The sequence below is a fragment of the Galleria mellonella genome, unplaced genomic scaffold (genome assembly GCF_026898425.1).
Source record: "Galleria mellonella isolate WM207_F2 unplaced genomic scaffold, CSIRO_AGI_GalMel_v1 utg257, whole genome shotgun sequence".
Lineage (NCBI taxonomy): Eukaryota > Metazoa > Arthropoda > Insecta > Lepidoptera > Pyralidae > Galleria > Galleria mellonella.
Window position 1 is genome coordinate 43,380 of NW_026442054.1, and position 26,795 is coordinate 70,174.

General features: G+C 36.2%; 2 protein-coding genes across 3 annotated transcripts; both read left to right on the forward strand.

Annotated features, from left to right (window-relative positions):
* Positions 1 to 1,894: 1,894 nt before the first annotated feature.
* Positions 1,895 to 23,582, forward strand: LOC128200710 (kinesin-like protein Klp61F). Of its 2 annotated transcripts, none has more exons than XM_052894967.1 (19): positions 1,895 to 2,086; positions 3,800 to 3,947; positions 4,178 to 4,327; positions 5,546 to 5,764; positions 6,629 to 6,717; positions 7,884 to 8,132; positions 9,275 to 9,528; positions 9,967 to 10,196; positions 11,707 to 12,010; positions 12,752 to 12,843; positions 13,171 to 13,374; positions 13,988 to 14,155; positions 14,925 to 15,264; positions 15,434 to 15,549; positions 16,843 to 16,974; positions 17,748 to 17,970; positions 18,176 to 18,291; positions 20,674 to 20,847; positions 21,164 to 23,582. In XM_052894967.1, the coding sequence occupies exons 1-19, from the start codon at positions 2,022 to 2,024 to the stop codon at positions 21,281 to 21,283; spliced, it is 3,393 nt and encodes a 1,130-aa protein (XP_052750927.1). In that variant the 5' UTR covers positions 1,895 to 2,021; the 3' UTR covers positions 21,284 to 23,582. The 2 variants fall into 2 exon arrangements, with proteins under 2 accessions (XP_052750927.1, XP_052750928.1); XM_052894968.1 differs by having other exon boundaries at positions 21,167 to 23,582.
* Positions 10,916 to 11,699, forward strand: LOC128200711 (60S ribosomal protein L37-like). Its single transcript, XM_052894969.1, has one exon. It carries the CDS (start codon positions 11,325 to 11,327, stop codon positions 11,616 to 11,618), a length of 294 nt encoding a protein of 97 aa, XP_052750929.1. The 5' UTR covers positions 10,916 to 11,324; the 3' UTR covers positions 11,619 to 11,699.
* Positions 23,583 to 26,795: the final 3,213 nt, after the last annotated feature.

The window sequence follows — 26,795 nt, forward strand, 5'->3', positions numbered from 1 at the left end:
TATTTTCAGCAATTTTCTTTTGTTTAACAGGGCATTGCGGTGATACACTTGTGTGATTTCCATTGCAGTGTACACAAATAGCGTTTTCCATTCCAGTTGTACAAGTTTTATAATTATGCTCACCTTTGCAGATGCTGCAACGCTCAGAATTCTTACAGAATTTAGCTAAATGTCCATACCTCAAGCACCGGTAGCATTGTTTAACTGGTGGTATATATGGAGTGACATTGTGGCGCCAACCTCCAATATCCAGATATTCAGGTAATACAGATGCAGCAAAAGTAATTGTCACGGTTAGAGTTGGCTGTAACACATATCCATGAGTCAAGGTATTTTTTCTTAAAATTCTTTTAATAGCAATAATTTTCTTAGAACTCGATATCATAGTATATATTTTTTTATTAGATATATTTGTAGGTACATTTCTAATAACGCCTGTAACTTCTGTTGAAGAAGCAGGAATACTGGCCTTAAAATGGTAGTCATTTAAAAAAGTTTTATTATTTAAAAAAGCATTGGCTAAGTCTGGCTTTTGAAAGTATACTCCGATTTTGAATTTATTTATAGATCTAAGATAAGTTACCCCTTTATTAAATCGTTTTAAACAGGAGGAGAGTGAGAGCAAGTCTCTGGATCCAATGGTTTTCTGACTATCTGAGGATTCTACAAAGACAACAAATTCTGTCCCAGGGGATTCCTCGGGATATCTTCTAATATAATCTGTGACGTAGTAAGGTTTATACTTATCGGCCTTATCAATTTCAGATTCTGAGTCAGTAGAAGTATCTTCCGAATATATATCCTTGTCATTACAAGGTTCATGGTCTACATCACCTGAATCGTCATCTTTTTTTTTCCTTTTTCTACAACTGCGCTTCCCCATGAATGCTAATTATATTACTGTCGCTGAATTTAGTGAAAATATAATATTTTATTCAATAATAAGAATTGATAGAGATAGTTTTAATAAATTAATAAAAAAAATTTAAAAAACCCGCTTGTTCTTATTCGAGTTTCCCGCCTTTTTACCCAAAACAGTAAACAAAACTGTCATTTAATGATTTGACGTTTGTATTGTTTTTTTAGTACGTTTGTTCCGCTATGGTACAGGCTAAGGTCGGAGACCATGCTGCCTAGTCCTCAGTATGATAGTTTGTCTAGAATATTTGTATTGAATAATCAATCAATGGGGTCAACTTTGAAGGGCTAATTCTCCATTAACATATTGTTTTGTTATAAGAATTGTTAATTTATAATTTAAGTATTTAAAATTTTGCATGCCTAATTGTGGCGAAATATGTAGACTTAATATTATTTTATCTATCTGTATATTTACCATATTTCTTGCAAATAAATATTCATTCATTCATTCATTCTAACTAACTTCTAAAATTAAAATTTCAACACAAAACAACAATTTTTGAACTTAGGTAAAGTAATTCGTAAAGATAAATCTAACTACCCGAAGATACTTATATACTACATTCACTACATTATACTAAGTCTCGGCTGATACATATTATTATTTCTGCCACAATTCCTATCAAGTAATTTTAGTACGTAATACGTTATACTAAATCTACGTTTATTAGTATATATTTTATTAAATGAATACAGATACACATATATTATTGATTGGTATATACTGGCAAAGCACTAATGGAGGTATTATAGGTAAAGTTCATAATAGGTCAGTTTTGATAAAATCAGAAAATAACCATATTAGTTTCCAAGAAAATTGCGTAGAGATTTAAACATACTTAAAATATAATATATAATGGCGAATGTACGGTACCTTTTAGAATATCAGTCAGCTGTCAGTTATATTTTTTACTAGCAACATTATAGATAAACTTCATCAAATGCGAAATTTAAATTAATTTGAAGTCTAACGATCATCCAACGTTTTATTTTTGATGTGAATCGTTTTGACGAATATTTTTCTATATTATTAAAGACAATTACCTTAATTTTGGTGTTAGATTTATTTTTATTATATTGTTTATGTGTATCGTGTTAAGATGACGACTGAAAAAGTTTGTAGAAAGGACAAAAATCAAAACATACAAGTCTTCGTTCGACTACGGTAAAACGACGCCTATTTTACTTCCAATTTTCATACATATATCTATTGCACTAAAATATTTCATTTACTTAGTTTATTCTGTATAAAAAATATGTATATTCTGATTAATAGCTTAACTACTTTTACATAACTACTCCAGTATTTAGTTTTTATAAATATATTTAATAAAAAATAATTTATTAAATTATATAAATGACAATGCAAGCGGCTTACTAGATTTGCAGTGACTATTATATAACAATATATTTATGCTTATTTATTCATAACAATGTACATAATATATAATCAGAGTAAAAAACTACATGAAATAAATACAAACATGAATTATCCTGTATAACGCTGAAACTAGAATTTAAACATTATATTACTACATACTGGTATAAAACAATTGCCCAATGATTGTATTATCATTTAAAAAGTTTATCTTAGAATGCAAAAGGAAAAGACCATACTTTATCTTATATTTGTGTATGGGCCCAACCTACAAACTGCTGTACATCAAACAGTTGAAATGTTTTATGCTTCCCTCCAACTTATACTTTATAGATACTACTACCTTTCCAATATCTCACGATTTAAGTATCTATAGTCTCCTGCTACAGAAGAAAAGATACTGTTAGTGTGCGGTCCTACAGCTCAATTGCTAGCATTATATCTTATCATGTTGGTCTCTATGTGATTCCCCTTAGAAACCACCATGGTTTATCGTGGAAGTTTTTTTAACGGATGATAATGGAATGAAGGCCCTGCCTACACTAACAGTATTCGCTGGCGGGATGTGAGGGAGTGATCACTCACTATCACCAGTGAGGGATGATAGGTGAGGATGAAAAAGCAAGTCAGTTAGATTACCTTGATGAATACATCTGGAATTCAGCATGATGGTTTCCAGGGGGCTGCATGGATATCGACCTGACAGTGTATATTGGTAGCAATGAGTTTAGTAGTCCACATTACTAGCAATCCATCACACCCCCCCTTATGTCATGGGCTAACTGATCTTTTATTCTCGCCTCATCTGTCACTAGTACGCTGCCAGTGTATACTGATAGCGCAGTGGTGTTACTTTACCATTTTCATCTATTAACAGTCTTCGGCTGCTGGATAAGCCATTCCCAATAGATTCATATGCATACTTGCCAACAAATCACAGCTGCACATCAGTTGTACCATAGATTTCAATTCCTCACTGCATAATTTACATAGTGTATTGAAGACAGACCCATCTTGTATAGTATATGTCTTACCGGCATGTGTCCAGTTTAGGCACCCATTGTGAGTCTGCTTTCACTCTAGATGAGATTATTCACTATAGATACTTCCTACTTTCATTAACATATTAATGTTGGTTTCACCATCATTTCATAAACCCATCTCTTTATTTGTGGTTTCAGTTCCCATGTCTTGCTATACACAGATCTGCACATGGTTAGGACTCTAAATTCCTTATCCATAAAACTTAAACCTACAAACTTATTTTAGCTATTCAAGTGAAGTTGTTTTCACTTTTTTTTTTTTAATTAAGAAGCGAAACAAAAAAAATCACACTTCAATAAGTAAAATAGGTTTATGACTGATTTAATATTTTTATGAATAAGTTATGTTTTTTAACCACAGCCTCATCTGCATGCTATTTCAATATAATTTTCACCTATGAGGAGCCAGACAGCCTTATCCAATGCTGTATTGTTGATGATTGAGTAATATTTGCAGGCCACTAAATCAGCGGGAGCGTGACATCAAGTCCTTGGGGGTGGTGGAAGTAGTAAACAGCCGTGAGGTGGTGGTAAAGCAGTCACAGCAGACTTCACTCACTAAGAAGTTCACCTTTGACCGTGCATTTGGACCACATGCTAAACAGGTATTGTATAATATGTGAAATGATTTGTCTTTGAAATTGATTAGAAATACCAATATCATCACATATTCATCCCTCACTGCTGCCCTGCGTGCATAAACTGCGCGAGTGAGGTTACCATTCCATTTTTTGATCCATTAAAAAATATCCCATTCAGCCTTTAAACATATCTATGGTAATTTTATATAAGTCATAATGAGTAATATTCACCCATAAACTGTTGCTGTTCCCAGGTGGAAGTATACCAGGATGTGGTGAGTCCGCTGATAGAAGAGGTCCTTGCGGGCTACAATTGTACCGTGTTTGCCTATGGGCAGACCGGCACGGGCAAGACCCACACCATGGTTGGGGAGAGCACCGGTGATGAGACCACTTGGCAGAGTGTGAGTGTTATATATATATATATATATATATATTATATATATATATACATAAATATATTATATATTATATATATATATATATATATATATATATTCTATATTATATATATATATATATATATATATATATATATATATATATATATATATATATATATATATATATATATATATATATATATTTTATAGTTTTCAAAAGAGAGTGGACTTCAGGCAGCCGGCCGTTCGTAAAACTATAAGCCAAATCTTTTTTGTAATATGAATAAAAACATATTACGTTGACCTCAAATAATAATTGGGATAAGAGTAGGAAGGTGATGATGATATATTTTTTATAGTTTCATGTTATTAATATTACTATTAAAATTGTACTAATTACAATTCTATCTGATCTGTGCATGGAAAGTATTTAAGAAAAAAATTATATAAAAGGTCATAATAAGAGGAATAGATGCCTAAATATCTTTTTTTATTTTAAAATTTATTTGTCTCTCTCTGTCTATTATATATATTTATATCTATTCTTTTTTTCTACAACTTAGAATGGCAAACAAGCTAACGGCCCACCTGATGGAAAGTGGTAACCGTCGCCTATAGACATGAGCAGTACCATGGACATAACAGACTATACTGTTTCACCCATCGACTTTTGTTACAAAGTATCCCTCTGGTGAAATATCTATATTTGTTCTAGTGTCACGCAAAAATTACGTAACAAAATTGGATACAGTTTTCATAGTTGTGTTCCTGAAGGTTTAAAAACTGGTGTATGATTTATTTTGATATGTCATCTAGTCTATTAGATTACCTAGTAACTTTAGAAGCAGGTAAACTTTATTGGTTTTCCTACTTCTAAAATTCACGCATATGAAGGGACAAGCAGTAAGCTAATTAATTATAAAGCAATAGACACTTTTAAAGAAATAATACAAATTTTAATAAAATTCAAGTCTATTCACTACTTGGTTAGCTTGGTTGAATGAAAGACATTTTTAGACTTATAATTACTATGTATGACTGTAACTACTAATGAACTGTCACTTTTCTCATATTGGGTTTGCTGGAAGAAATCTCTATTGGTGATAACTTCTGCCCTTGTGCACTATTATGTTTGTTTTTACATTTCAATAACCTTTTGTGTACAATAAAGAATACTTTTTTTCTAATTTTGACATCATAGAGAATATCAGTATATGGATATGACAATTCCTCCCACAGGACCCTCTGGCCGGCATCATACCGCGAGCACTGAGCCAGCTGTTCGACGAGCTGCGCATCTCCAACACGGAGTACACTGTCCGCGTATCCTACCTCGAACTCTACAACGAGGAGTTGTTTGATCTGCTCTCCTCATCCGAAGACAACTCCAAGCTGAGGATCTACGAGGACGTCACCAGAAAAGGATCCAATATTGTTAATGGCTTAGAAGAGATCACGGTATGTTTTAGAACATTTTTATTGTGTCTAATTATAAAATTATTTAAATTGGATTAGAATAGGGACCATATTTATTTAAATAAACTTGTTTACAAGCTCTTTAAATCGTAATATCTTTTATATTTACATATAATAAAGGTTGCCAACTCGCCTGTCAAGCATGGCAAGTACTGGCAAAATCTCCCCTTATAGAGGAGGCCTATGTTCAACAGTGGACAGTTAACAATTGATATGACAATGCTAAATTCGGAATATCCTTGTTTAACAAGAAGAATTTGTTACAATTTAACAGTTGGTAAACTGCTTAAGTACAAAACTATAATGTTAACTTATAATAATACTAACAACCTGGTCTTGCTTCGCACATGTACACCGAATTTTCTAAAATAATATATAGCCTATGTTACTACCTAATAAAGGAACTTTTAAAGATGAAATAATTTTTAAAATGGGTTGGTTACATTTTGAGTTTAATCTAATGTATAAATCTGTAATCAGTCAAACAATTAAATCATCCTTCTTTATAATATTAGTATAGATGTATAAATAATAAAATTATTTAATCAGTCATAAGTAAAAATTTAATAAAAGCTTATAAGTATAAATTGGTCATGTGGTCCTGGCATAGAATAAGCCACCTCTTTTTTAGTTTAGTGGGCGTCGTAAGAGGCGACTAAGGGAGAACAAAGGATAAGCAGCAGCGTACCTCTTGAACGTCTCTAATGCCTAACTACGTTTGCTAACCCACTTGCTAAGCGTAGCAACTATGGGCAAAACCATCCAAGGGGTAGGCTTATGTTCAGCAGTGGACAGTTAAAGGCTGATATGATGACGATAAGTCTAATTATATGTTTTTTTTATCAGGTATACAACAAGAATGAAGTGTACAAGATAATGGCTCAGGGGCAGGAGAGGAAAAAAGTGGCATCCACACTAATGAATGCTCAGTCAAGGTAAATTTCTGAGTATTTTTTACCCCATAAATTGTCACAGAATATTGATGAATTGAAACATTGATATGTGTATTGTATTGATATTTTTGTATGAAACTTCAAACTAGCTATTTTTAACACTTGATTTGATGGTACTATCAAATCAAATAAAGCAATATTAAATGATGAATAGTGGAAGAAGCGAAAGAGGTTTGTTTGAATCGAAGCATTTGGCGTTCCATTGTTTCTGCCTACCCTAATGGGAGACAGGCGTGACAGATATGTATGTATCTAAATGATGAATCTAATAAATTTAGCAATTTTATTAATTTTTAATTTAATACAATATATTTTTTTTTTTTATATTAAATATTAATTTACTTTGCAGTAACCATCCCAGTGCTAAATATTCGTAAGTTTGTCATAAAAATTAATTTAATGTATGTAATTGTATTTTGTGTATGTTTCCTCTGACCATTGATAAATTATGAATTTTATTCAATACATCAATACATGTTTAAAAAATCAAAATTTAAGTCCATCACAAAATATTAAAGTTGACTATATTAAATTTCTCGTTGGATACTCCATTGGGATGGTTTCTGCAAATACTTCCTAAGCTGAGGAAGCATATTCAAGTAATTAAATAATATATACATGCATATATAATACATATATACTGATTTTTATTTAGTTCATTTGTAGATATCGTAGTAATTTTACATCTAATATATAAAATTCTCGTGTCACGGTGTTTGTTACCAAACTCCTCCGAAACGGCTTTACCGATTTTTATGAAATTTTGTATTCATATCGGATAGGTCTGAGAATCGGCCAACATCTATTTTTCGTATCCCTCAATGATAAGGGTGACCCACTAATAATTTTTTTTTTATTTATATTTTATTATGATTTAGCATTGAAATATACATACAAATTAAAATTTTCACGTTTTTACGATCAACCTCTGTTGTTTAATCGCAATTTTTATATGCCGCAATAGGGTTGCAAGATGACAATCGAATATAATAATTATAGTACGATATATTTTCATGTATAATTAAAAAAAAAATTATATGGTAAAACAACGTTTACCGAGTCAGCTAGTTAGTGTATAAAGTAAAATGCCTTTATTTCATGCCTTGCATTTTATATAATTAAAATCTATCATTATCTTCAACTTCCAGTCGCTCGCACACAGTCTTCACGATCGTAATTCACATGAAAGAGAACAGTCCCGAGGGCGAGGAGCTGGTGAAGATCGGCAAGCTGAACCTAGTGGACCTGGCCGGCTCGGAGAATATCAGTAAGGCGGGCTCGGATAACCCCGCCAAGAGGGAGAGGGCTAGAGAGTGCGTCAACATCAACCAGTCCCTTCTCACCCTTGGCAGAGTCATCACCGCACTTGTGGAGCGACATCCGCACATACCTTACAGGTGAGCCTTTTTTTTTTAATAATTGATACCCCACCCGCGCTATTGGTATGCACTGGCAAGGCGCTAGTGGAAGAGGTTAATACTCATTATTAACAATTCCTTTCCCCCCTTAAAGGTGAGGCTGCAATCTTCTATACTTATAATAAATTAGTAGAGAGGTCAATTCTGCACATGAAATATATTTCCAAAATAACTATCAGGGGGTGATTAGTGATCGATACTGATGCCAAAAATGAAATCAGTAAAATTTTTGTTAGTCTGTCTGTATGTTCGTTATACAAACAAAAACTTGATTGAGATTTTAACGAAACTTGGTACAATTATTCTTCATACTCCTGGGCAGGTTATAGTATACTTTTCATCACGCCACGATCAATAGGAGCAGAGCAGCGAAGGGAAATGTTGGGAAAACGGGAGAAGTTACTCCATTTTTAAGCTTCCGTCGCGCGTGCAGCCTTAATGGCCACTTTTTAAAATGTAAAAATGTCCACCCGTGCGACGCGGGGACGGGCCGCTAGTCATAAATAATTATACAGTGCAATAAATAAACATTACGTATATCACAAACTAAGCAGAGCTTGTACTGTGAGTATTAAAAAATGATAAACATAATGTAAACTAGTAAAAAATTTGAATTTGATTTCAAGTAAATCATCATAACAGCCCTTAACTGTTCTCTGCTAAACATTAGGCCTCCCTCATAAAGGACTAAACTATACATACATACATACATATCTGTCACGCCTGTCTCCCATTAGGGTAGGCAGAAACAATGGAACGCCAAATGCTTCGATTCAAACAAACCTAAACTATTTATGCATATATTAATGGTTGAGGGATGAGCAGCAGCATTTCTCTTAGAACATCTTCAAAAACTTCACTACAGTTGCCAGCCTGCCTGCCAAGCGTGGCAACTACTGGCAAAACCCCACTTATAAGGAAATCCATCTTATGAGAAAGATCTGTATGTTAAACAGTGGACAGCATAATGTAGATGCAGGTGGCTTAGGGCCATTCATTATGGCGGTCTATGGGGAGAGGTCTATGTCCAGCAGTGGACAGATAATGGCTAAGGTGATGATGATGATGATAGGCAATGTAATTACGATTGAAGGGAGGAAATATTTTTTTTGTTTTTACAGAGAATCCAAACTGACGCGCATTCTCCAAGAGTCGCTCGGCGGTCGCACTAAAACATCGATAATAGCCACCATTTCCCCCGGACACAAGGACCTGGAAGAGACTATGAGCACTCTGGAGTATGCGCACCGCGCCAAGAACATCCAGAACAAGCCAGAGGTGAACCAGAAGATGACCAAGAAGGCCATCTTGAAGGAGTACGCCGAGGAGATTGACAGACTGAAGAGAGATCTTCAAGCAGCCAGGGATAAGAGTGGTAATTATTGGATACTAGCTTTTACCCGCGACATCGTTCGTGTGATCTGTATATGTTTACTAATAAGAAGTCTCTTATAATTATTAGCTAAATATATTTTTTTATTATATTTTTTCTACTATAGCAATGAAACAGTAAGCTGTCCTTGTCCTTTTCTATTCCATGTAGTAGGTATATAACAAATTTTATAGTGATTAATTAATCCCTTAAAGTGCTAAGAGGTAACAAACAACCTAACTTTCACATTTATAATATTAGTAAGGATTTTTTTTATAATCTTTATAGAGTAGTTTCATTTTTTTCAAAATTCTTTTTATAATTGAGATTATATTTGTATGTTGTATGCCAAATTTGGCAATAATCTCTTATAATTATTAGCTAAAGTCAATATTTTTTTTTTAAATAAAATATATTACATTCCCACATACTTGTCCTTAGGTGTTTATCTAGCGAACGAAACATTCGCCGAGATGACATTAAAACAAGAGGAGCAAAAGAAGGAGATACAGGAGTTGCTGCTCAAGAAGAAAGCGATGGAGGACGAGCGCGACCGCATGGTGGCCGTGTTCGCGGACTTGAGCCAGCAGCTGGAGCAGCGGGATAGCGAGCTAAACGATACCAGGAGCAAGCTGGACACCACCCGGCTCCAGCTGGTCAATACCAGCAATGTGAGTAGACAGTGCTGTAGTACTTGAGTAAGTGACTGGTATTAAAGCAGAGAGATAGTGAGTCGTAATAACATGGTAAAAAGCATTTGGACTCAATTGGCCGAATGGTACCTTAAGGGTATCCACTAATTAGGATATTTGATTCTGCTATTTTGTCAGGTTGTCAGTTGTAACTGGAAAATATTTTTATTATATTATTTTTTCAAATTTTATAAAAATTGGGCATCAGTTTACGTGTAATTAACAAGAGGTATTTCATGTCAAGTGTTATAAATTTATTATATCTTTTTAAATGTGTCTTATGCTATATTAGTCATCATCATCATCATCAATAATCATTAAAATGGAAAAAATAGAAGAAAAATATTATCTATTTAAATCATATTGTTTTTTTTTTACAACTTAGAATGGCAAACAAGCTGACGGTCCACCTGATGGAAAGTGGTAACCGTCGCCTATAGACATGAGCTGTACCATGGACATAATAGAGTATACTGTTTCGCCCATGATACCTCACATGTTTATGTCCACATACTAAATACTATATATCAAGAAGAATCTGAAAGAAATAATACTTATTACTTACTTTTTTTTAAATAATTTTATCAAACAATTTGACTAAATGATTAATATGTTTACAAACAAAATAAAAGGCAGATTTTAGTATCAATTGATAAATTTTTACATTTATTTTTTTGAATTTATTTAAAATCAGTGTTAAAGCATTAATAATATGCTGTGAATATTCATCACTCCTGCGTATAATGAAGCGTTTTCATCTGTAAAGCCAATAGACGACTGCTAAGTTATTAATAGACAATCACACACAACATCAACCAGTCACAAGAGTCGCTCATCACGACATCGCGAGAACGCCAATCATAATGCAGGAGAAAATTACATGACCTTTCAGATTTTAAATTGTAACTTACTTGCAAAACAAATTTTAGTGCATTATATCAAATTTATATTCAATACGACGCTTCAAAATTATTTATTTTTAGTTACCCCAGTTAAACTGCTTCAAACACTAGGTGTATTTATTCATCATCATTATATTATCCATTCATCATTAAAACGCAAACGCACATCATTAATATTTGCTCTTTCATTGTCAGTTTTGTCAAGATGATGAAAGGTATTTTAAGTTTCGGCAAGTGCTGTAATAAGACTCATACAATATTTAGAAGATGTGGCAGATTGTCTTGTCACATCCAGAAATCAAAATGCGCTCAGGGTGGATGCCCTGCAGCCAAGTTGCAGTCTTATCATTGGTCAGTGAAAGCCAAATGTAGGAAGACTACAGGAACTGGCCATATGCGTCGTCTCAAGATTGTTAAAAGGCGTTTCCGCAATGGCTTCAGAGAACGCAGACTGACTGCCAAAAGGGCTGTAGCATCTTCGTGGACCGTTCGTTGTTAAATAAATTAACAACCAGTTTGTCGACCTGCAACAGTTACTTTTTCTATCAAGTAGATTGCAGGATAGTAATATTAGTGAGTGGCGGCAGATGCTGGAGTCGACGCGGCAGCAGGTGGCCGAGCAGCAGCACTTGGTGGCGGTGCACAGCAGCACCGAGCAGGTGCTGGGCGGGCAGGCGCGAGTGCTGCTGGGCGCCGCCGAGGCGGCCGCCGCGCACGCCGCCGCGCTGCGGGACGCCGTCGCGCGCCGCGCCGCCCGCGACGCCGCCAACGCGGCCGCCGCGCGCTCGCTGCGACACCACGCATCCTCCGCCCGCCGCCGCCTCGCCGACCGCGCCGCCTGCGCCGCCGACAAACTGCGGCAGGCGCACCGGCGGCTGCACCGCACCGGAGGTAAACATCCACACGAGCCACACCCACCACACCGCCCCTGCCGGCGGCCACGGGGATTATTTTTTTATACAACTTACAATGGCAAACAAGCTGACGGCCCACCTGATGGGAAGTGGTAACCGTCGCCTATAGACATGAGCAGTACCATGGACATAACAGAATACACTGTTTCGCCCATGATACCCCCCGTGCGTTGCCATTCCTGAGGACTCAGGTGTTATTCCTCTGTACCCAGTAAATTCGCGCCATATCCACTTATTAATCATTTATATAAGTACCTATGTAACACAATTTTATGTTTGTCTGTTAATCTGGTCAAGGTTATGCTCTGTGTTCAGTACACGACGCGTCCATGTAACCTAACTTCAGGCTGCAGCTGAAAATCATTGCTTTTAAGCAAAACTATCACTGAGCTGTACTAGCCTATTTGAATCACTGCGACGCACACGGCGAAAACATATTTTCATATTTCATCTTTTGTTTTATATTAAAAAAAAAAGAAAAAAATGTAATTAATTTAATTGTATGAACTCATTTTATAATTTACATGTATCATAAATGGCTAATATGTCTATCCATATAGATAAATAAATATCTAGATGGTAATCAGGTGTCATATGAGTACATATTATTTTAACCATTTTTTTATATATTTTGTAAATATAATGGCAAAAAAAAAAGACCCAAAGTTTTGACTAACAAGGATTTAATCTGAACTCTTACCCTCTATGTTGTTAACAGAAACTTTCACTACAAACACAACGCAAACACAAGAAGTAAATAAACAGAAAATGGAAGAATTAGCGCAAAGGATAACAGACATAACGACAGAGGTATGTTTTTTTTTATTTATATAATTAAACCAATAAAAATTATACTTTTTTTTTTACAAAATTTTTGTTTTCAATCAATGCTAATTGATAAGTAAAAACACATCGCTTTGATATATAAATATATATTTAATGAAATGATATGACTTTTTGGATTAAACAGTCTTAAAATTATAAACAAAGGTCACATTGGATGATACAATGGATAGATAGAGGTGTGCCACATGTTTAATTGTTTGCGATTCAGGCATGCAAATATTTATATTTTAGAAAAAAAGCTAAAAATAATACTCTTTCAAGAAAGTATAAGTGTGACATGCATAATTTCAGATCAAAGTAGCGGCATCGCAGGCGCAATCGGATTTGTCTCAAAACGTGAGCTCACAGACTACATCGACGCAGGCAGCGCTGCAGCGCCACAGCGAAGCGCTGCAACGTGCACTGGAAGCGCTGGTGACGGCCGTCGCGAGCGGCCACCAGCGCGTCGCCGACCTCGGCCTCACCACTAGCGTCGCTAACTTCGTGCGACAGTGGGTGAGTTCCTCTCTTTCATCTATGTACCTAACACTGATACTTTCAACTATAGCTTGTCTACAGCAGAGCATTTTCTATAAACTACAATATAAAGAATAATCCAAGATATATTTCTTACATACACAGCACACAACAATTTCGTAACATCTTAAGTATTATATATTCATTATAAAAACATTGGGCTCCGCAACGGAGCCTGCGAAGTTACAGAACAAATGACTGACGGCTCCGTAACGGAGACAACGGAGCGCAAAGAGTTAAGAAGGATACTGTTGCCCATCCCTCGCCCTCCCTTAGTCTCTTACGACACCCATGGTAAAAGAAGGGGTGGCGTATTCTATACCAGGACCAGATGGTCATTTAATATAATGATTGTATTTTTCTGTGCCATGTGAATACTAATAAGTATATAATACTTGACATTTCGATGTATTGTTTTAACACGGAAGACCCAAAATGTTTGCTTTCTTTCTAGCTATGTTAGTTTGGGAAAAAGCTACTACACAATACAGATCTCAATCTACTTTAGGTTTGTTATTGTCAAATATATAATTATATGGTCAAAGTTATGGATATATTGAGTAGATAATATGTTGTAATGTACAATTTGCAGGAAGAGGGGGCCTGTGCCCGCGTGCGGTCGCTGCAGGCTGCGCACGCGGCGTACTGCGGCCGCGCCGCCGCCGCAGACAGCCGCTGCTCGGCCGCCGCCACCGCCGTCCGCGACCAGCGCCGCCAGCGGGCCGCCGCGCGTGTCGCCCGCGTCAGGGACACCATAGCCGTCAGTATACACCTTAATTGATGTATATATACTCTTTTTCGATTTAAACGATTGGAATATAGAATTGCAGTACAGTATAGAGACAACACCATAGTTCGGATAGAAAGGGATTGTTAGTAATGGGCTCTAATAGCCCTATTGCTAGCAATATCATGTCCCTATCAGGTCTACCTCCACGCAGTTCCATGGAAACCATTGTGAATAATTCTTGTGGAATTTGTCACAATGGACTGACTGACCTGCTTTCATCTTCACTTATCATGTGTCTTTGGTCCCCTGCCAGTGTATACCGTTAGCACAGGTGGAGTTACCATTCCATCATCACCCATTAAAAAGACATCATGGTCGCCAGTAATAATAACGCATGGTAAGTAACATTGACGTCACTGCATTTATTGTGATTTCCACAGTACAATTCATGTCAGTGACAGTTTTTTTTTTTTTTTTTTTTAATGGGTTGAAAGTGAAATGGTAGCTCCATCTGCGCTATCAGTATTCTCTGGTTCTTCAACCAGTGACAGATAATAAGTAAAGATAAATTCAAGTCAGTTGGCGCAACCTGCCAAATACATTAGGAATTAACTATTACGATTTCTAAGGGAAACCACCAGAAAATGTGATAATGTATCGAACTAATATATTCTATATATACTAATTAGTCTTAAAAAAGTCATATTTATGTGTACAAATGAGAATGGAAGTTTTTGGTATTAATAAATTATTTAATCAAAATTCTACTACTCTTATCAAAATTCTACTATTCCTTCAGAAAATCGAAGAAGAGAAAACGTTAATGGAGGACAGACTTTCGAAAAGGCTCAACGATTGGGTGGAAACAGAAACTAGATTGTTAGAAGAACGACTAGCGCGCCACGCGGCCGCCGAAAGACAAGCATTAGACGACAGACTAAAAAAGAAGATGGAAGAGGTAGAGGAAGAACGGAAACTTCTAGAAGAGAGGATAACGGAGCATATACAACAGCAGAAGTTACAATTAGAGGCTGATGAAGAAGAGATGAAGCAGATTGATGCAGATTTAGAGATGAGTGAAGAAGTAAAAGAAGAACGTGTAAAGAATATGAATAAATATGGAAAGGAATTTGAGGAAGGTACGTTTTTTGACATTCTTAATAGATAACATCAAATGTCGACTTTTTTTTATTTCAAGTAAACGGTTACATAGACAATACATATTCTTAGTGCCGCGAAACTGCATTGCAGTTTGTCTGCAGCTTTAATTAACGTATATTTTGTTCATTTATCACACTGTAATTTCAGGAACAAGCTCCGTCAGCGTAGAGATGGAGGTGTTCAGCAAAAATGTGGTGGAAGTCGTGGACCACATCAACAATGAGCTGATGCAAGTGTTACACCAAGCCAAAGAACTCATTGAGGTAGACTATCTTAATATTTTGGCCTTCTGTCTTACCATCAAAAGAAAAAAAATCGAGTTAAATAACAATTTTTTTTTTATACCACAAAGATAGTAAACAAGCATACAGCCTGATGGTACACGTCCCTGACTATAAAATACCATGATATTAATTAATTATAACGGTTTTTTATGGTTTACAGGATTTCAAAATAAACTATTGGCATTTAGAATGTAATAATTTATGACAGCATAGCAATCTTTTTAAATTCCTTCACATATATTTTTTTTTTTTTTTTGTTGGGTGAAATTGGAATTATAACCCCGCCTGCGTTAACGGGATACGCTGGCGGAGCACCAGTGAAGGGTGATTGATAGATGAGAATGAAAACAGGCCAGTTAGCCCATCACGATTCATCAAGAATTAACCATGATAGTTTTCAGGGGAACAGCGAGGAGGTCGACCTGGTTGGGTATATTGCTAGCAATGGGATTCTCAGTCTCCATCACTAACAATCCCTTTCCCCCCCAACCCTTCACATATTGCATTTGTATAAGTGGAACAATTAAAGACTCGAAAAAATTACTCGAAGAGAACTCTTAGAGTTAGGCTGGCCTTTGTACTTTTGCTTACCTTTGACATTTTATTTATTTATTCATTAGTACATATATGTGTACATGGTGAACTTAATGTTAAAAGCATTCTCTCCCAGTCAACTATAGGGAAGTGTCAGAATACTCCAATGTGCTACTAGTAATTATTGATATACACAGATACTAAAATTACATATATAAACGTATAAATAACAAATATACTTACATATATATAAAATTTTCTATATTATACACGAAATTGAGAATAATATAAAGTACTTACTGCTCAGATAAAGTAAAAAAGTGAGCGTGAACGTTTTTTAAAGATATTTTATTATATGTATGACATATTAATATTATAATTATGTACACATTAATTATATAAGGTAATAAATGAATCATGACGTCCATATATTTATTTATATGCTTTTGTAAATTCATTTATAGTATAGATATTAGGTTGTAACAAAAATGTACACAGGCGTGCTTATCCCTTAAAGGGATCTCTTCCAGTCAACCTTGAGAACCCGAAAAGGGAAAGTGTCTATAGAGTCTGTCCATTTGTGTAATGTTTGAAAGATGGCATACTTTTTATCCCAATAAGAAAAAATTAACCCTGTAAGGGGGCGTCAAAATAGTTCTTGGTGGGTCACTCAGTTATAAATATTTAGCATTTATTGCAATTCGGCCTATATAAGTAAATATAAAAATAATGTATCAGCGCGAGGCGAATACCACAATGGAGGCCGAGCGCGCGACTTCGCGACAACTCGAGGACGACATCGGCTCAGTTCTCGCCGGGGTGCAGCACAGCACGGGACTACTGCTGCACACTGTTATTGACAAGGTCGAGGTAAACATCGGCATTATAACTACTATTTATATAACCGTGGCGCCCTCTGGTGTCAAGTATTCTTTTAGTTTGTTTTTTTATTTTTTATATAATTAAATTCATGTTTCTAACGCTAAGTAGCCCTGCTTGCTTAGCTTTGAAGTGTACAATAAAGCAACAAAATTAAATGAATGAATGAGTATACTTTATATGCATTATACAATATAGGAAATAAGCAAGGTAATTTACAAAATGTATGGAGGCATAAAACCATATTTTTTTTAAAAATGGCAACATATGTGTATATATAACTACAGTTCTATCCCAACTATCTGGATTAGTGGCAGTCCTCCGCCGTGTGTTTTTAAGGTATTTCCTTACACATACAACCACGCTTTGGAATCATCTTCCAGCAGCAGTATTTCTGAACCGATACGATATTATAACCTTCAAGAAAAAAGCATATTCCTTTTTTAAAGGCCGGCAGCACACCTGTGACGGGTACCATTTTCCTTCTGGTGAACCATCAGCTTGTTTGCCATTCAAATTTGGATACAAATTTTCGACTCTTTTTTTCTTAAATAAAATTGTTCACTTTCACAAATACTATAACTTGATTTTGGTTCATTATGCACCCATTTCCTTATAGCTTTTTTTTTATACCACTGAAGTGGTAAACAAGCATACGACCAACCTTAGTAAGTAGGTAAGTGGTTACAGTAGCCTATGAATACCTGCAATACCAGGGACTTTGGCTTTTCAAATATAATCTAAAACTGCACCATTCTAAACAGGCTAACAGCACGTCGACAACACAAGAGCTATCAGCTCTCGCCACCACGACTGGCGAATTGATAACACTGTCGAAAGAGAACATGGATGCTCAGTCGTCACTTGTGACGGAAGCGCAGACAGCCATGACAGAGTTCGAGTCTGAATTGACGGAGGCGGTCGAAAGGCATGATAAATTAGAGGAGAAATACCTCTCGCAAGAGTTCAAGCCTTATTCTCCCACTGGTAAGTTAGAGGTTTTTTTTTTTAATTTTACGATTGACATATTGCATGATTTATGTTTTTTTTTTTTTTAAATTGAAATTGAGGTTCTTGATACGGTTATATATATATATATGAAATGCAATACATTAAGTCCTTCTTTTGTAGCACACTTTATTGGTGAATTAATAAATATGTATGTATGTATGTGGTGTGCGTGTGTCCGCAGGCACGACTCCGCTGCGCGGCGAGTACTCGTTCCCGCGGTCGCTGGCCGCCACCTCGCCGCACCACCGCATCCTCGCACGCTTCCGCGCCATGCGCACTGCCTCCACTCAGGATGATGTACGTACGACCACATATTAGTGTAACACTATTACACAATTTATTATTTAAACAATTGTGTGTACTGTTAAAAAACAACCATAAACTACGCCAACGAAATGGAGTGGCGACTTCAAAGTGATTCTAAAAAGTTTAAAATAGCTCTAAAAATTTTTGTAATTAAATATTTAATTACAAAAAGTTATTATACACTGCAGGAATTTTTCAATGAAAAAATTTAATTGTATTTGTACCTATTTGTTTCAATGTAATAATGTTTTATTTATTTTATGTTAATCGATGATACATATATATATATAATGTAAAAATTTATTTATATACTTTATGAAATATTTATTAATGTGATTGCTGTCCCCTTCCAGGGTTCATGTCGATTCTTTACCTTTAATAGCTTAAGACCTATATTGTTACAACATGAAATAGCAATAAATGATTGAATTGAATTGAAAGTGATATTCCTTTACTAAATAATAATCAAAACTTGTTCTTTTATAAGCTACGAATTTTTTCTCCTCAAATCAAAATGACTTACTTTGCAAACTGGGAATAGGAAGGGGGTGAGGGCTTAATAAGCATACTATATGCACAGGTATGTGCTATATATATATATATATATATTGTGTGTGTGTGTCTGTGTGTGTGTGTGTGTGTGTGTGTGTGTGTGTGTGTGTGTGTGTGTGTGTGTGTGTGTGTGTGTGTGTGTGTGTGTGTGTGTGTGTGTGTGTGTGTGTGTGTGTGTGTGTGTGTGTGTGTGTGTGTGTGTGTGTGTGTGTGTGTGTGTGTGTGTGTGTGTGTGTGTGTGTGTGTGTGTGTGTGTGTGTGTGTGTGTGTGTGTGTGTGTGTGTGTGTGTGTGTGTGTGTGTGTGTGTGTGTGTGTGTGTGTGTGTGTGTGTGTGTGTGTGTGTGTGTGTGTGTGTGTGTGTGTGTGTGTGTGTGTGTGTGTGTGTGTGTGTGTGTGTGTGTGTGTGTGTGTGTGTGTGTGTGTGTGTGTGTGTGTGTGTGTGTGTGTGTGTGTGTGTGTGTGTGTGTGTGTGTGTGTGTGTGTGTGTGTGTGTGTGTGTGTGTGTGTGTGTGTGTGTGTGTGTGTGTGTGTGTGTGTGTGTGTGTGTGTGTGTGTGTGATATATATATATATATATATATATATATATATATATATGTGTGTGTGTGTGTGTGTGTGTGTGTGTGTGTGTGTGTGTGTGTGTGTGTGTGTGTGTGTGTGTGTGTGTGTGTGTGTGTGTGTGTGTGTGTGTGTGTGTGTGTGTGTGTGTGTGTGTGTGTGTGTGTGTGTGTGTGTGTGTGTGTGTGTGTGTGTGTGTGTGTGTGTGTGTGTGTGTGTGTGTGTGTGTGTGTGTGTGTGTGTGTGTGTGTGTGTGTGTGTGTGTGTGTGTGTGTGTGTGTGTGTGTGTGTGTGTGTGTGTGTGTGTGTGTGTGTGTGTGTGTGTGTGTGTGTGTGTGTGTGTGTGTGTGTGTGTGTGTGTGTGTGTGTGTGTGTGTGTGTGTGTGTGTGTGTGTGTGTGTGTGTGTGTGTGTGTGTGTGTGTGTGTGTGTGTGTGTGTGTGTGTGTGTGTGTGTGTGTGTGTGTGTGTGTGTGTGTGTGTGTGTGTGTGTGTGTGTGTGTGTGTGTGTGTGTGTGTGTGTGTGTGTGTGTGTGTGTGTGTGTGTGTGTGTGTGTGTGTGTGTGTGTGTGTGTGTGTGTGTGTGTGTGTGTGTGTGTGTGTGTGTGTGTGTGTGTGTGTGTGTGTGTGTGTGTGTGTGTGTGTGTGTGTGTGTGTGTGTGTGTGTGTGTGTGTGTGTGTGTGTGTGTGTGTGTGTGTGTGTGTGTGTGTGTGTGTGTGTGTGTGTGTGTGTGTGTGTGTGTGTGTGTGTGTGTGTGTGTGTGTGTGTGTGTGTGTGTGTGTGTGTGTGTGTGTGTGTGTGTGTGTGTGTGTGTGTGTGTGTGTGTGTGTGTGTGTGTGTGTGTGTGTGTGTGTGTGTGTGTGTGTGTGTGTGTGTGTGTGTGTGTGTGTGTGTGTGTGTGTGTGTGTGTGTGTGTGTGTGTGTGTGTGTGTGTGTGTGTGTGTGTGTGTGTGTGTGTGTGTGTGTGTGTGTGTGTGTGGGTGTGTGTGTGTGTGTGTGTGTGTGTGTGTGTGTGTGTGTGTGTGTGTGTGTGTGTGTGTGTGTGTGTGTGTGTGTGTGTGTGTGTGTGTGTGTGTGTGTGGCTGTGTGTGTGTGTGTGCGTGCGCGTGCGCGTGTGTGTCTCATCTCACACACACATATATATATATATGAAGAGATCGCTTTGAAGCGATAAGGTCGTCCATTGTTTTCTCATTGTGATTATTTCTTGTAATTGTAAAAACAATAAAGAGTATCTATGTATGTATAACTGACTACCATACAGGATTGCATGGTGGTGGAAAGTGAGGAGATGCGGCCCAGCGACTCGGAGAGCTCGCTGTCGTCCGCCTCCGAGGACTCGGCCGCCTTCGCCACGCCCTCCCCGCCCGCGCAGCCCGACGACCACAAGCCCATCGTCAAGAGTACCTCCGAGACTGACATATACGTTATTAGAAAGGTAACCCGCCCAGTTGAACTACATTTTTTTTTTAAATAATAGTAACACCACCTTTAGCTGTATAATTCCGATATAGAATGATATATCCCTTCCTTTCCCGTGAGTATCGTAAAAAGTGACTAACAGAGTTTAATAATAATCTTGTAATGGGGAGCAGCGTCCCTCTCAAAATATCACCAAATACTTACTGTGGATGTCAACCCGTTTGCCAAGCTTGACAACTATTGGTTGTCTCTTATGGGAGAGACCCATATTCAACAGTGGATAGTAAACGTTTAAAATGAAAGTATCAATAATATTTATTTTTTATCCACAGCAGCAACAAAACCAAGGAAAAGAGAATCCCAACAATTCCGTAACGTACAAGAAAACCACCAAAATACCAGCGCCGTCGTCGCTCAAGAAACCACTCGTGGAACGGAACGGTATCAACTGATATCGCACCATGGAACACGGCCTCGCGGGCGTAACGGCAGAGTTTACATCGTATACGAGGATCTGGGTTCGCTTCTCGATCGGACCAAATTATGACTGGCTTCAGGATTATGAAGGATTGTATTACAAAGTTTATTTGGCCTTTCAAATGCCAAGTTTAACATGTTAATAGTTATATATTATATATATAATATATTTGGTATAAAATAGTATATGTATAGTTCACAGCGAACAATTAGTTAGGAATCATAGATTCAAGTCGATTGCCTGGCTACCTCTGTCCTATTTGTGTTTCAACCGTGAAGCATTTGTGTTTGCATGGCTGTGTTTCGGTTTGAAGGGTGGGATATGGCGTAAATTTAAAGGGTACAGAGGAATAACACCTGAGTCATCAGGAATGGCAATGCATGGGGGGTATCATGGGCGAAACAGTGTACTCTGTTATGTCCATGGTACTGCTCATGTCTATAGGCGACGGTTACCACTTTCCATCAGGTGGGCCGTCAGCTTGTTTGCCATTCTAAGTTGCATAAAAAAAAGACTATGAATGTTACGCACATTGCTCGCTAGATGCTTTTGTATGTGAAATCAATACCATTATGATTTATAAGTGATGGGAATCAAAGAGATCGCTTATGTAGAAATATGATAATTTACCCAGGTTATTTTAACATGTGGTCCCGGCATAGAATAGGCCACCCCTACCTTTCCCGTGGGTGTCGTAAGAGACGACTAAGGGAGAACGAGGAATGCAGTGTTCCTCTTAAAACATCTGTAAAACCTAAATGTTGTTGTCAATACGCCTGCCAAACGTGACAACTACTGGCAAACCCCCTCAAGCATAGGCTTATGTTTCGCAGTGGACGTTACGACCAGGTCACACCGACCGCGGTCATGATTAGACTTATTTAACAATATAGATAGATAGATAGATAGATAAACACTTTATTTGAGCCATTTATGACACACGTAAATTAATGAATAAAATGATACAATTTGATTATTTACATTTTTTCAAATATAAAACAACATATAAAACAAAAAATGAATATTGGAGATATGTTTTCACCGTGTGTGTCGCAGTGACCCAAAAAGGCTACAGCTCAGTGATGCTTTTGCTTAAAAGCAAAGCACTGATTTTCAGCTGCAACCTGAAGTAAGGCTACACGGACGCGTGCAACAAACCCAGAGTGTAACCTGTGTAACCAATTTAATAGCAAAAGGTAAAATTATATTATATAGATACATACTTATATAGATGATGCATAAAATATCATTTATAAACTATAAATCCTACTACGCGAAAGACTAAAAATTAATATTAATATTGACTTGTGGGATTGTACGTTATGGTATGTCCTCTCCCCCCCCCCCCCTTTACGAGATAGGGCGTAACCACATCATTTACTCGTAAGGTGTTTTGATTCATCAAGTTTCTTCTGTCAAGAAGTTGATGTAAGATGTGGATTAGACGGTCATACACATTTATATTTGTAAGAAGTAAGATTAGGACGATGTTATGAACAAAATTAATGTAAGTTTTCATGCATACATTGTATATTTAAGTGGCAAATGTTCATTCTATGTGCTTTTTTTTTTTTTCTATATTTTTAAATTACACAATGTAGAAATAAAATAATTATATCTGAATGTAATGTAATCTGGATCTGTTTATGTATTTTAATAAAATATAGGTATTTTCGCATGTTTACATTGCTTATGGTAATTGTATAGGTGGCAAATTTAACAATATGTCGCCTATTATGTTATATAACAATTGTTTTAACCAATAACTGTATTTTTTCGCATTAGGAATTTAGTTAGTTAAAGAAAAAGGCGAGAAATTATTTTGATGTTATTATGAACAAAGATTTTGGATGTGCAAACTGGTGTTGCAGTTATGGCAATTTAAAAAAAAAAAACAAACTAAATCTTTAAATAACATAGTTTACCATTACCATGGTTGATGTATATGAACATAGTAGGGTAAACGTCAAAATTACAATGTCTGTATTACAGTCACGTGTACAACGGGGATTTTATTAATTTATTGTTTGTCGTATGGGAAGGCGAGACGTGACGCAAAGCGACATGCGCCCCCTGAACAAGACTTACGAATAAAGTCCAAACTATTGTCGGAAACAACAAATATGGTCATTTCGTACAATTCTCGTTGTAAATATTTAACTCAAAGCCTGATTTTTTAAATCAAATTAAAAATATATAAGTGTACCCTTTACTGTGTTTACTAATGGGGAAAAATAGTAAAAAAAATCAATACGATATTTTTATATATTTATTTTTTTTAACATGTAAACAGTATATAATCGATTCATTTTATAAGATCAAATTTGAAACTTCAGGTATTTAAGGGTTAAAATATATAAGTTTAAAATATAAAATTAATATCAAAATTATATTTGATAAGCTTTTGAAAATATTAAGCGCAAGAATAGTCTATAAAAATATCCTAGATATAGAAATAATTTTAAAATATAAAAAATATATTTAAATAATACGTAACGTAAAAATACGGGCGGGATTTGGACGCTCGCCTCCAACATAAATGGCAAACAAATCTCACCGTGAATACGTTATCATCACCGTGCGTATGAAAATACAAGAAATCAGACATTGCCGTCTCTTTCTATCATATGAATGAGGTAGCGAAAACGTATATATCGATTTGCTTGCTATTTGACCAGGAGGGTAAATTGCCTTTATTACTTCTTTAAATCTGTCTCTAAAACGAATCTGTTAATTTGATTGTTGTACGGAAGTACTGTTTTGTGACGGATAAGCTAAATTTATCATAAATTTGATCTTATTAAAAATTTCAATACGTATTTTTCCTTAGATAAATGTTTCACTGTTAAATCAAATTTTTTTTTATGGGTGAAAATGGTATTGTAACTCCGCCTGCGCTAACGGGATACGCTGGCGGAGCACCAGTGAAGGGTGATAGATGAGAATGAAAACAGCCCATCATGATGAATTCGTCAGGAATTAACCATGATAGTTTTCAGGGAGAACCGCGAGGAGGTCGACCTGGTTGGGTATATTGCTAGCAATAGGATTCTCAGTCTCCATTACTAACAATCCCTTTCCCCCCTGTTATATCGAATTAAATTTTTACTTTTAGAGATAGGTTTAGAATTTGGAATTATATGGTGCCACAGAGTTGGCGCCAGTTTTATCGTAATTCATAGATATACATATATGAATAGATACTAAACTATGTTTAGAGAAACTTTAAATGTCTTAATACTTTTAGGTTTACGTTTATATATTATATTATTGTACCGTGCGTGTTAACATTTTCCTATGGTTCGTAGTTTTTAGTCGTAATTGCTATGAATTCTATATTTGCTATGGACGTGTTTCGCTCGATTAATATTATAGTTAATAAAGCATTTAAATTGTATTGGTTTTTTTTTTTTTTAATTTTATTTTTAATGTATATTTGCATATTTAGCCCTGCACTCCAGCCTAGTGACTCATAAAATATATCGATAACTTGTTTTCATTTAAGAGTTTCCTCTTGTCGGTGCAACTAATTCATGCATCTTCTTTCAGCCAGTTCTATCCCAAGCCATATCCTTGATCTCCCTATACTACGTGACAGCTAGCGTTTCTTTTATCTGTCCCATGTAGTTATTCCTCGGTCTTTCTTTTCTTTTGCTCTCTATTTTTCCTTCTTTTATGCCCTTTAAAAAATCGTATAAGATGACCTAGCATTATGCCTCTTCTATTCTCTATTACTCGATTTCGCTTACCTAAATATTGAGGGCGTCGAGTCAGTAAAACAACCGTGTCACCATATCCGCGACACTGGATTTAATGTCGCAAATACGGTAGTGCAGACGGTTGTAAACAATCTTTGATATTGCTAGATTATAATCAAGTATATAATATACGCAATGTAGGAATTTTTTTTTTATTTTCATGTATTTCCCGCTGACTCCATTTTTACCGTTTTTTTTTTCTATGTACAGATATTCGATCTCAAGTTTTATTATATGTTTAAATATCCAATTTGTATATTTTGTCCATGTAACTCTAAGAACATGTTCTGCAGTATTAACCATAGACTATACCTAGTGGTAACCATAGACATAATAAACTCTTAGGGGTGAGTTACAGCAGTGTTACTACAGTAGGAACCGACTGCCTAATGTTTTCAACTCTCCAGAGAGAATTATAATCACTCCGTTAAAACTTTATAATGAGAGTAGATATTTCATGTTAAATGGTTCGAATATAGTTGAGTATAAATTCATAACACCATATTTATGGACCATAATGTCCCTGTGTTCGCTCAGGATGATGTGATCACGTGCCCTGCTTTTATAAAAAAAAGATACCTTAGTCTTTGCCCCTGACTATACGCTAAACCAAAGCCGAGCCTTTATACTTGGGATATCATCAGGAAGGCCATCAGGATGATATATTTTTATATTTATGTACAAAATATATACATACATATATAACATATTGTAGCAATCACTCGATTACCGACTCTCGGTAATCGAGAGTACAGAGGCCGCCAGCGCCGCCTCCCAGCTCGATTCTATGATTGTATGCTCTAGATAAACGAATGAGTTGTCTCTGCTTTTTAATTACACTGTACTGTCTGTAAGTTATTTTGAAATTGTCCTTGTTTTTGTGTACTACAATGTTTGATACTATTTATATCGTTGCCTCCAGTAAAAGTATATTCCCACAATAAAAAAACGTTTTCCTTGGCCCGTATCCCCAAGAACTCGCTATAACATCGTCATTTAGTTCCAAACAAACCAGGTCTACCATGAAATAAAATTCCCAATTTTCGTGCTCAATTTTGTATGTTTATGATGAAATTGGCCCAGTAAACGTAGCTTAACATATCGTTTGTTATAAATTCTACCATAATAGTTCAAACCAACAATATTTTAACATTTTTATTATTTTTAAATTATATGTATTATGTAATTTTAACATCAAATTAGAATTTTGTTTGGGCCCGAAACTTTGGAAAATATTTCATGTTAAGCCTTGATGTTGAGCTTATGCAAAGGGTACTGGTCACCTTATATATTTAATGGGTGGTAATGGAATGGAACCCCACCCGCGCTATCAGTATACACCGGCGGGGCACCAGCGAAGGATGATAGGTGAGGATGAAGCAGGTCGGTTAGCCCATCGTGATGAATTCTACAAGAATTATTCACGATGGTTTCCAGGGGGAACCACGTGGAGGTCGACCTAATAGGGCATATTGCTAACAACGGGGCTGTCAAACTCCACTGCTAACAATCTCTTTCCCGCTACTGGCCACCTTATAGTAATCTTTTTTTTTTGTATATATTATCCATAGAAATTACCTAAACCAATATATACCCATGAACTCAAATGTTTGTATTCCGCGGTGATTCCATTCACGACCTGCAGAAGGTGAGGCAATGTATAATACTGCTCCATCCTCAAAGGATCATTTTAAACAAAAAAGGTAAATATAAAATAAAATAAAGGCA

Coding starts and splice junctions, on each gene's coding strand:
- LOC128200711 (XM_052894969.1), top strand. CDS start 11,325: ATGATGAAAGGTATTTTAAGTTTCGGCAAGTGCTGTAATAAGACTCAT.
- LOC128200710 (XM_052894967.1), top strand. CDS start 2,022: ATGACGACTGAAAAAGTTTGTAGAAAGGACAAAAATCAAAACATACAA. Junction 9,529..9,966: donor AGCAGCCAGGGATAAGAGTG/GTAATTATTGGA, acceptor ACTTGTCCTTAG/GTGTTTATCTAGCGAACGAA. Junction 18,292..20,673: donor CTGCCTCCACTCAGGATGAT/GTACGTACGACC, acceptor ACTACCATACAG/GATTGCATGGTGGTGGAAAG.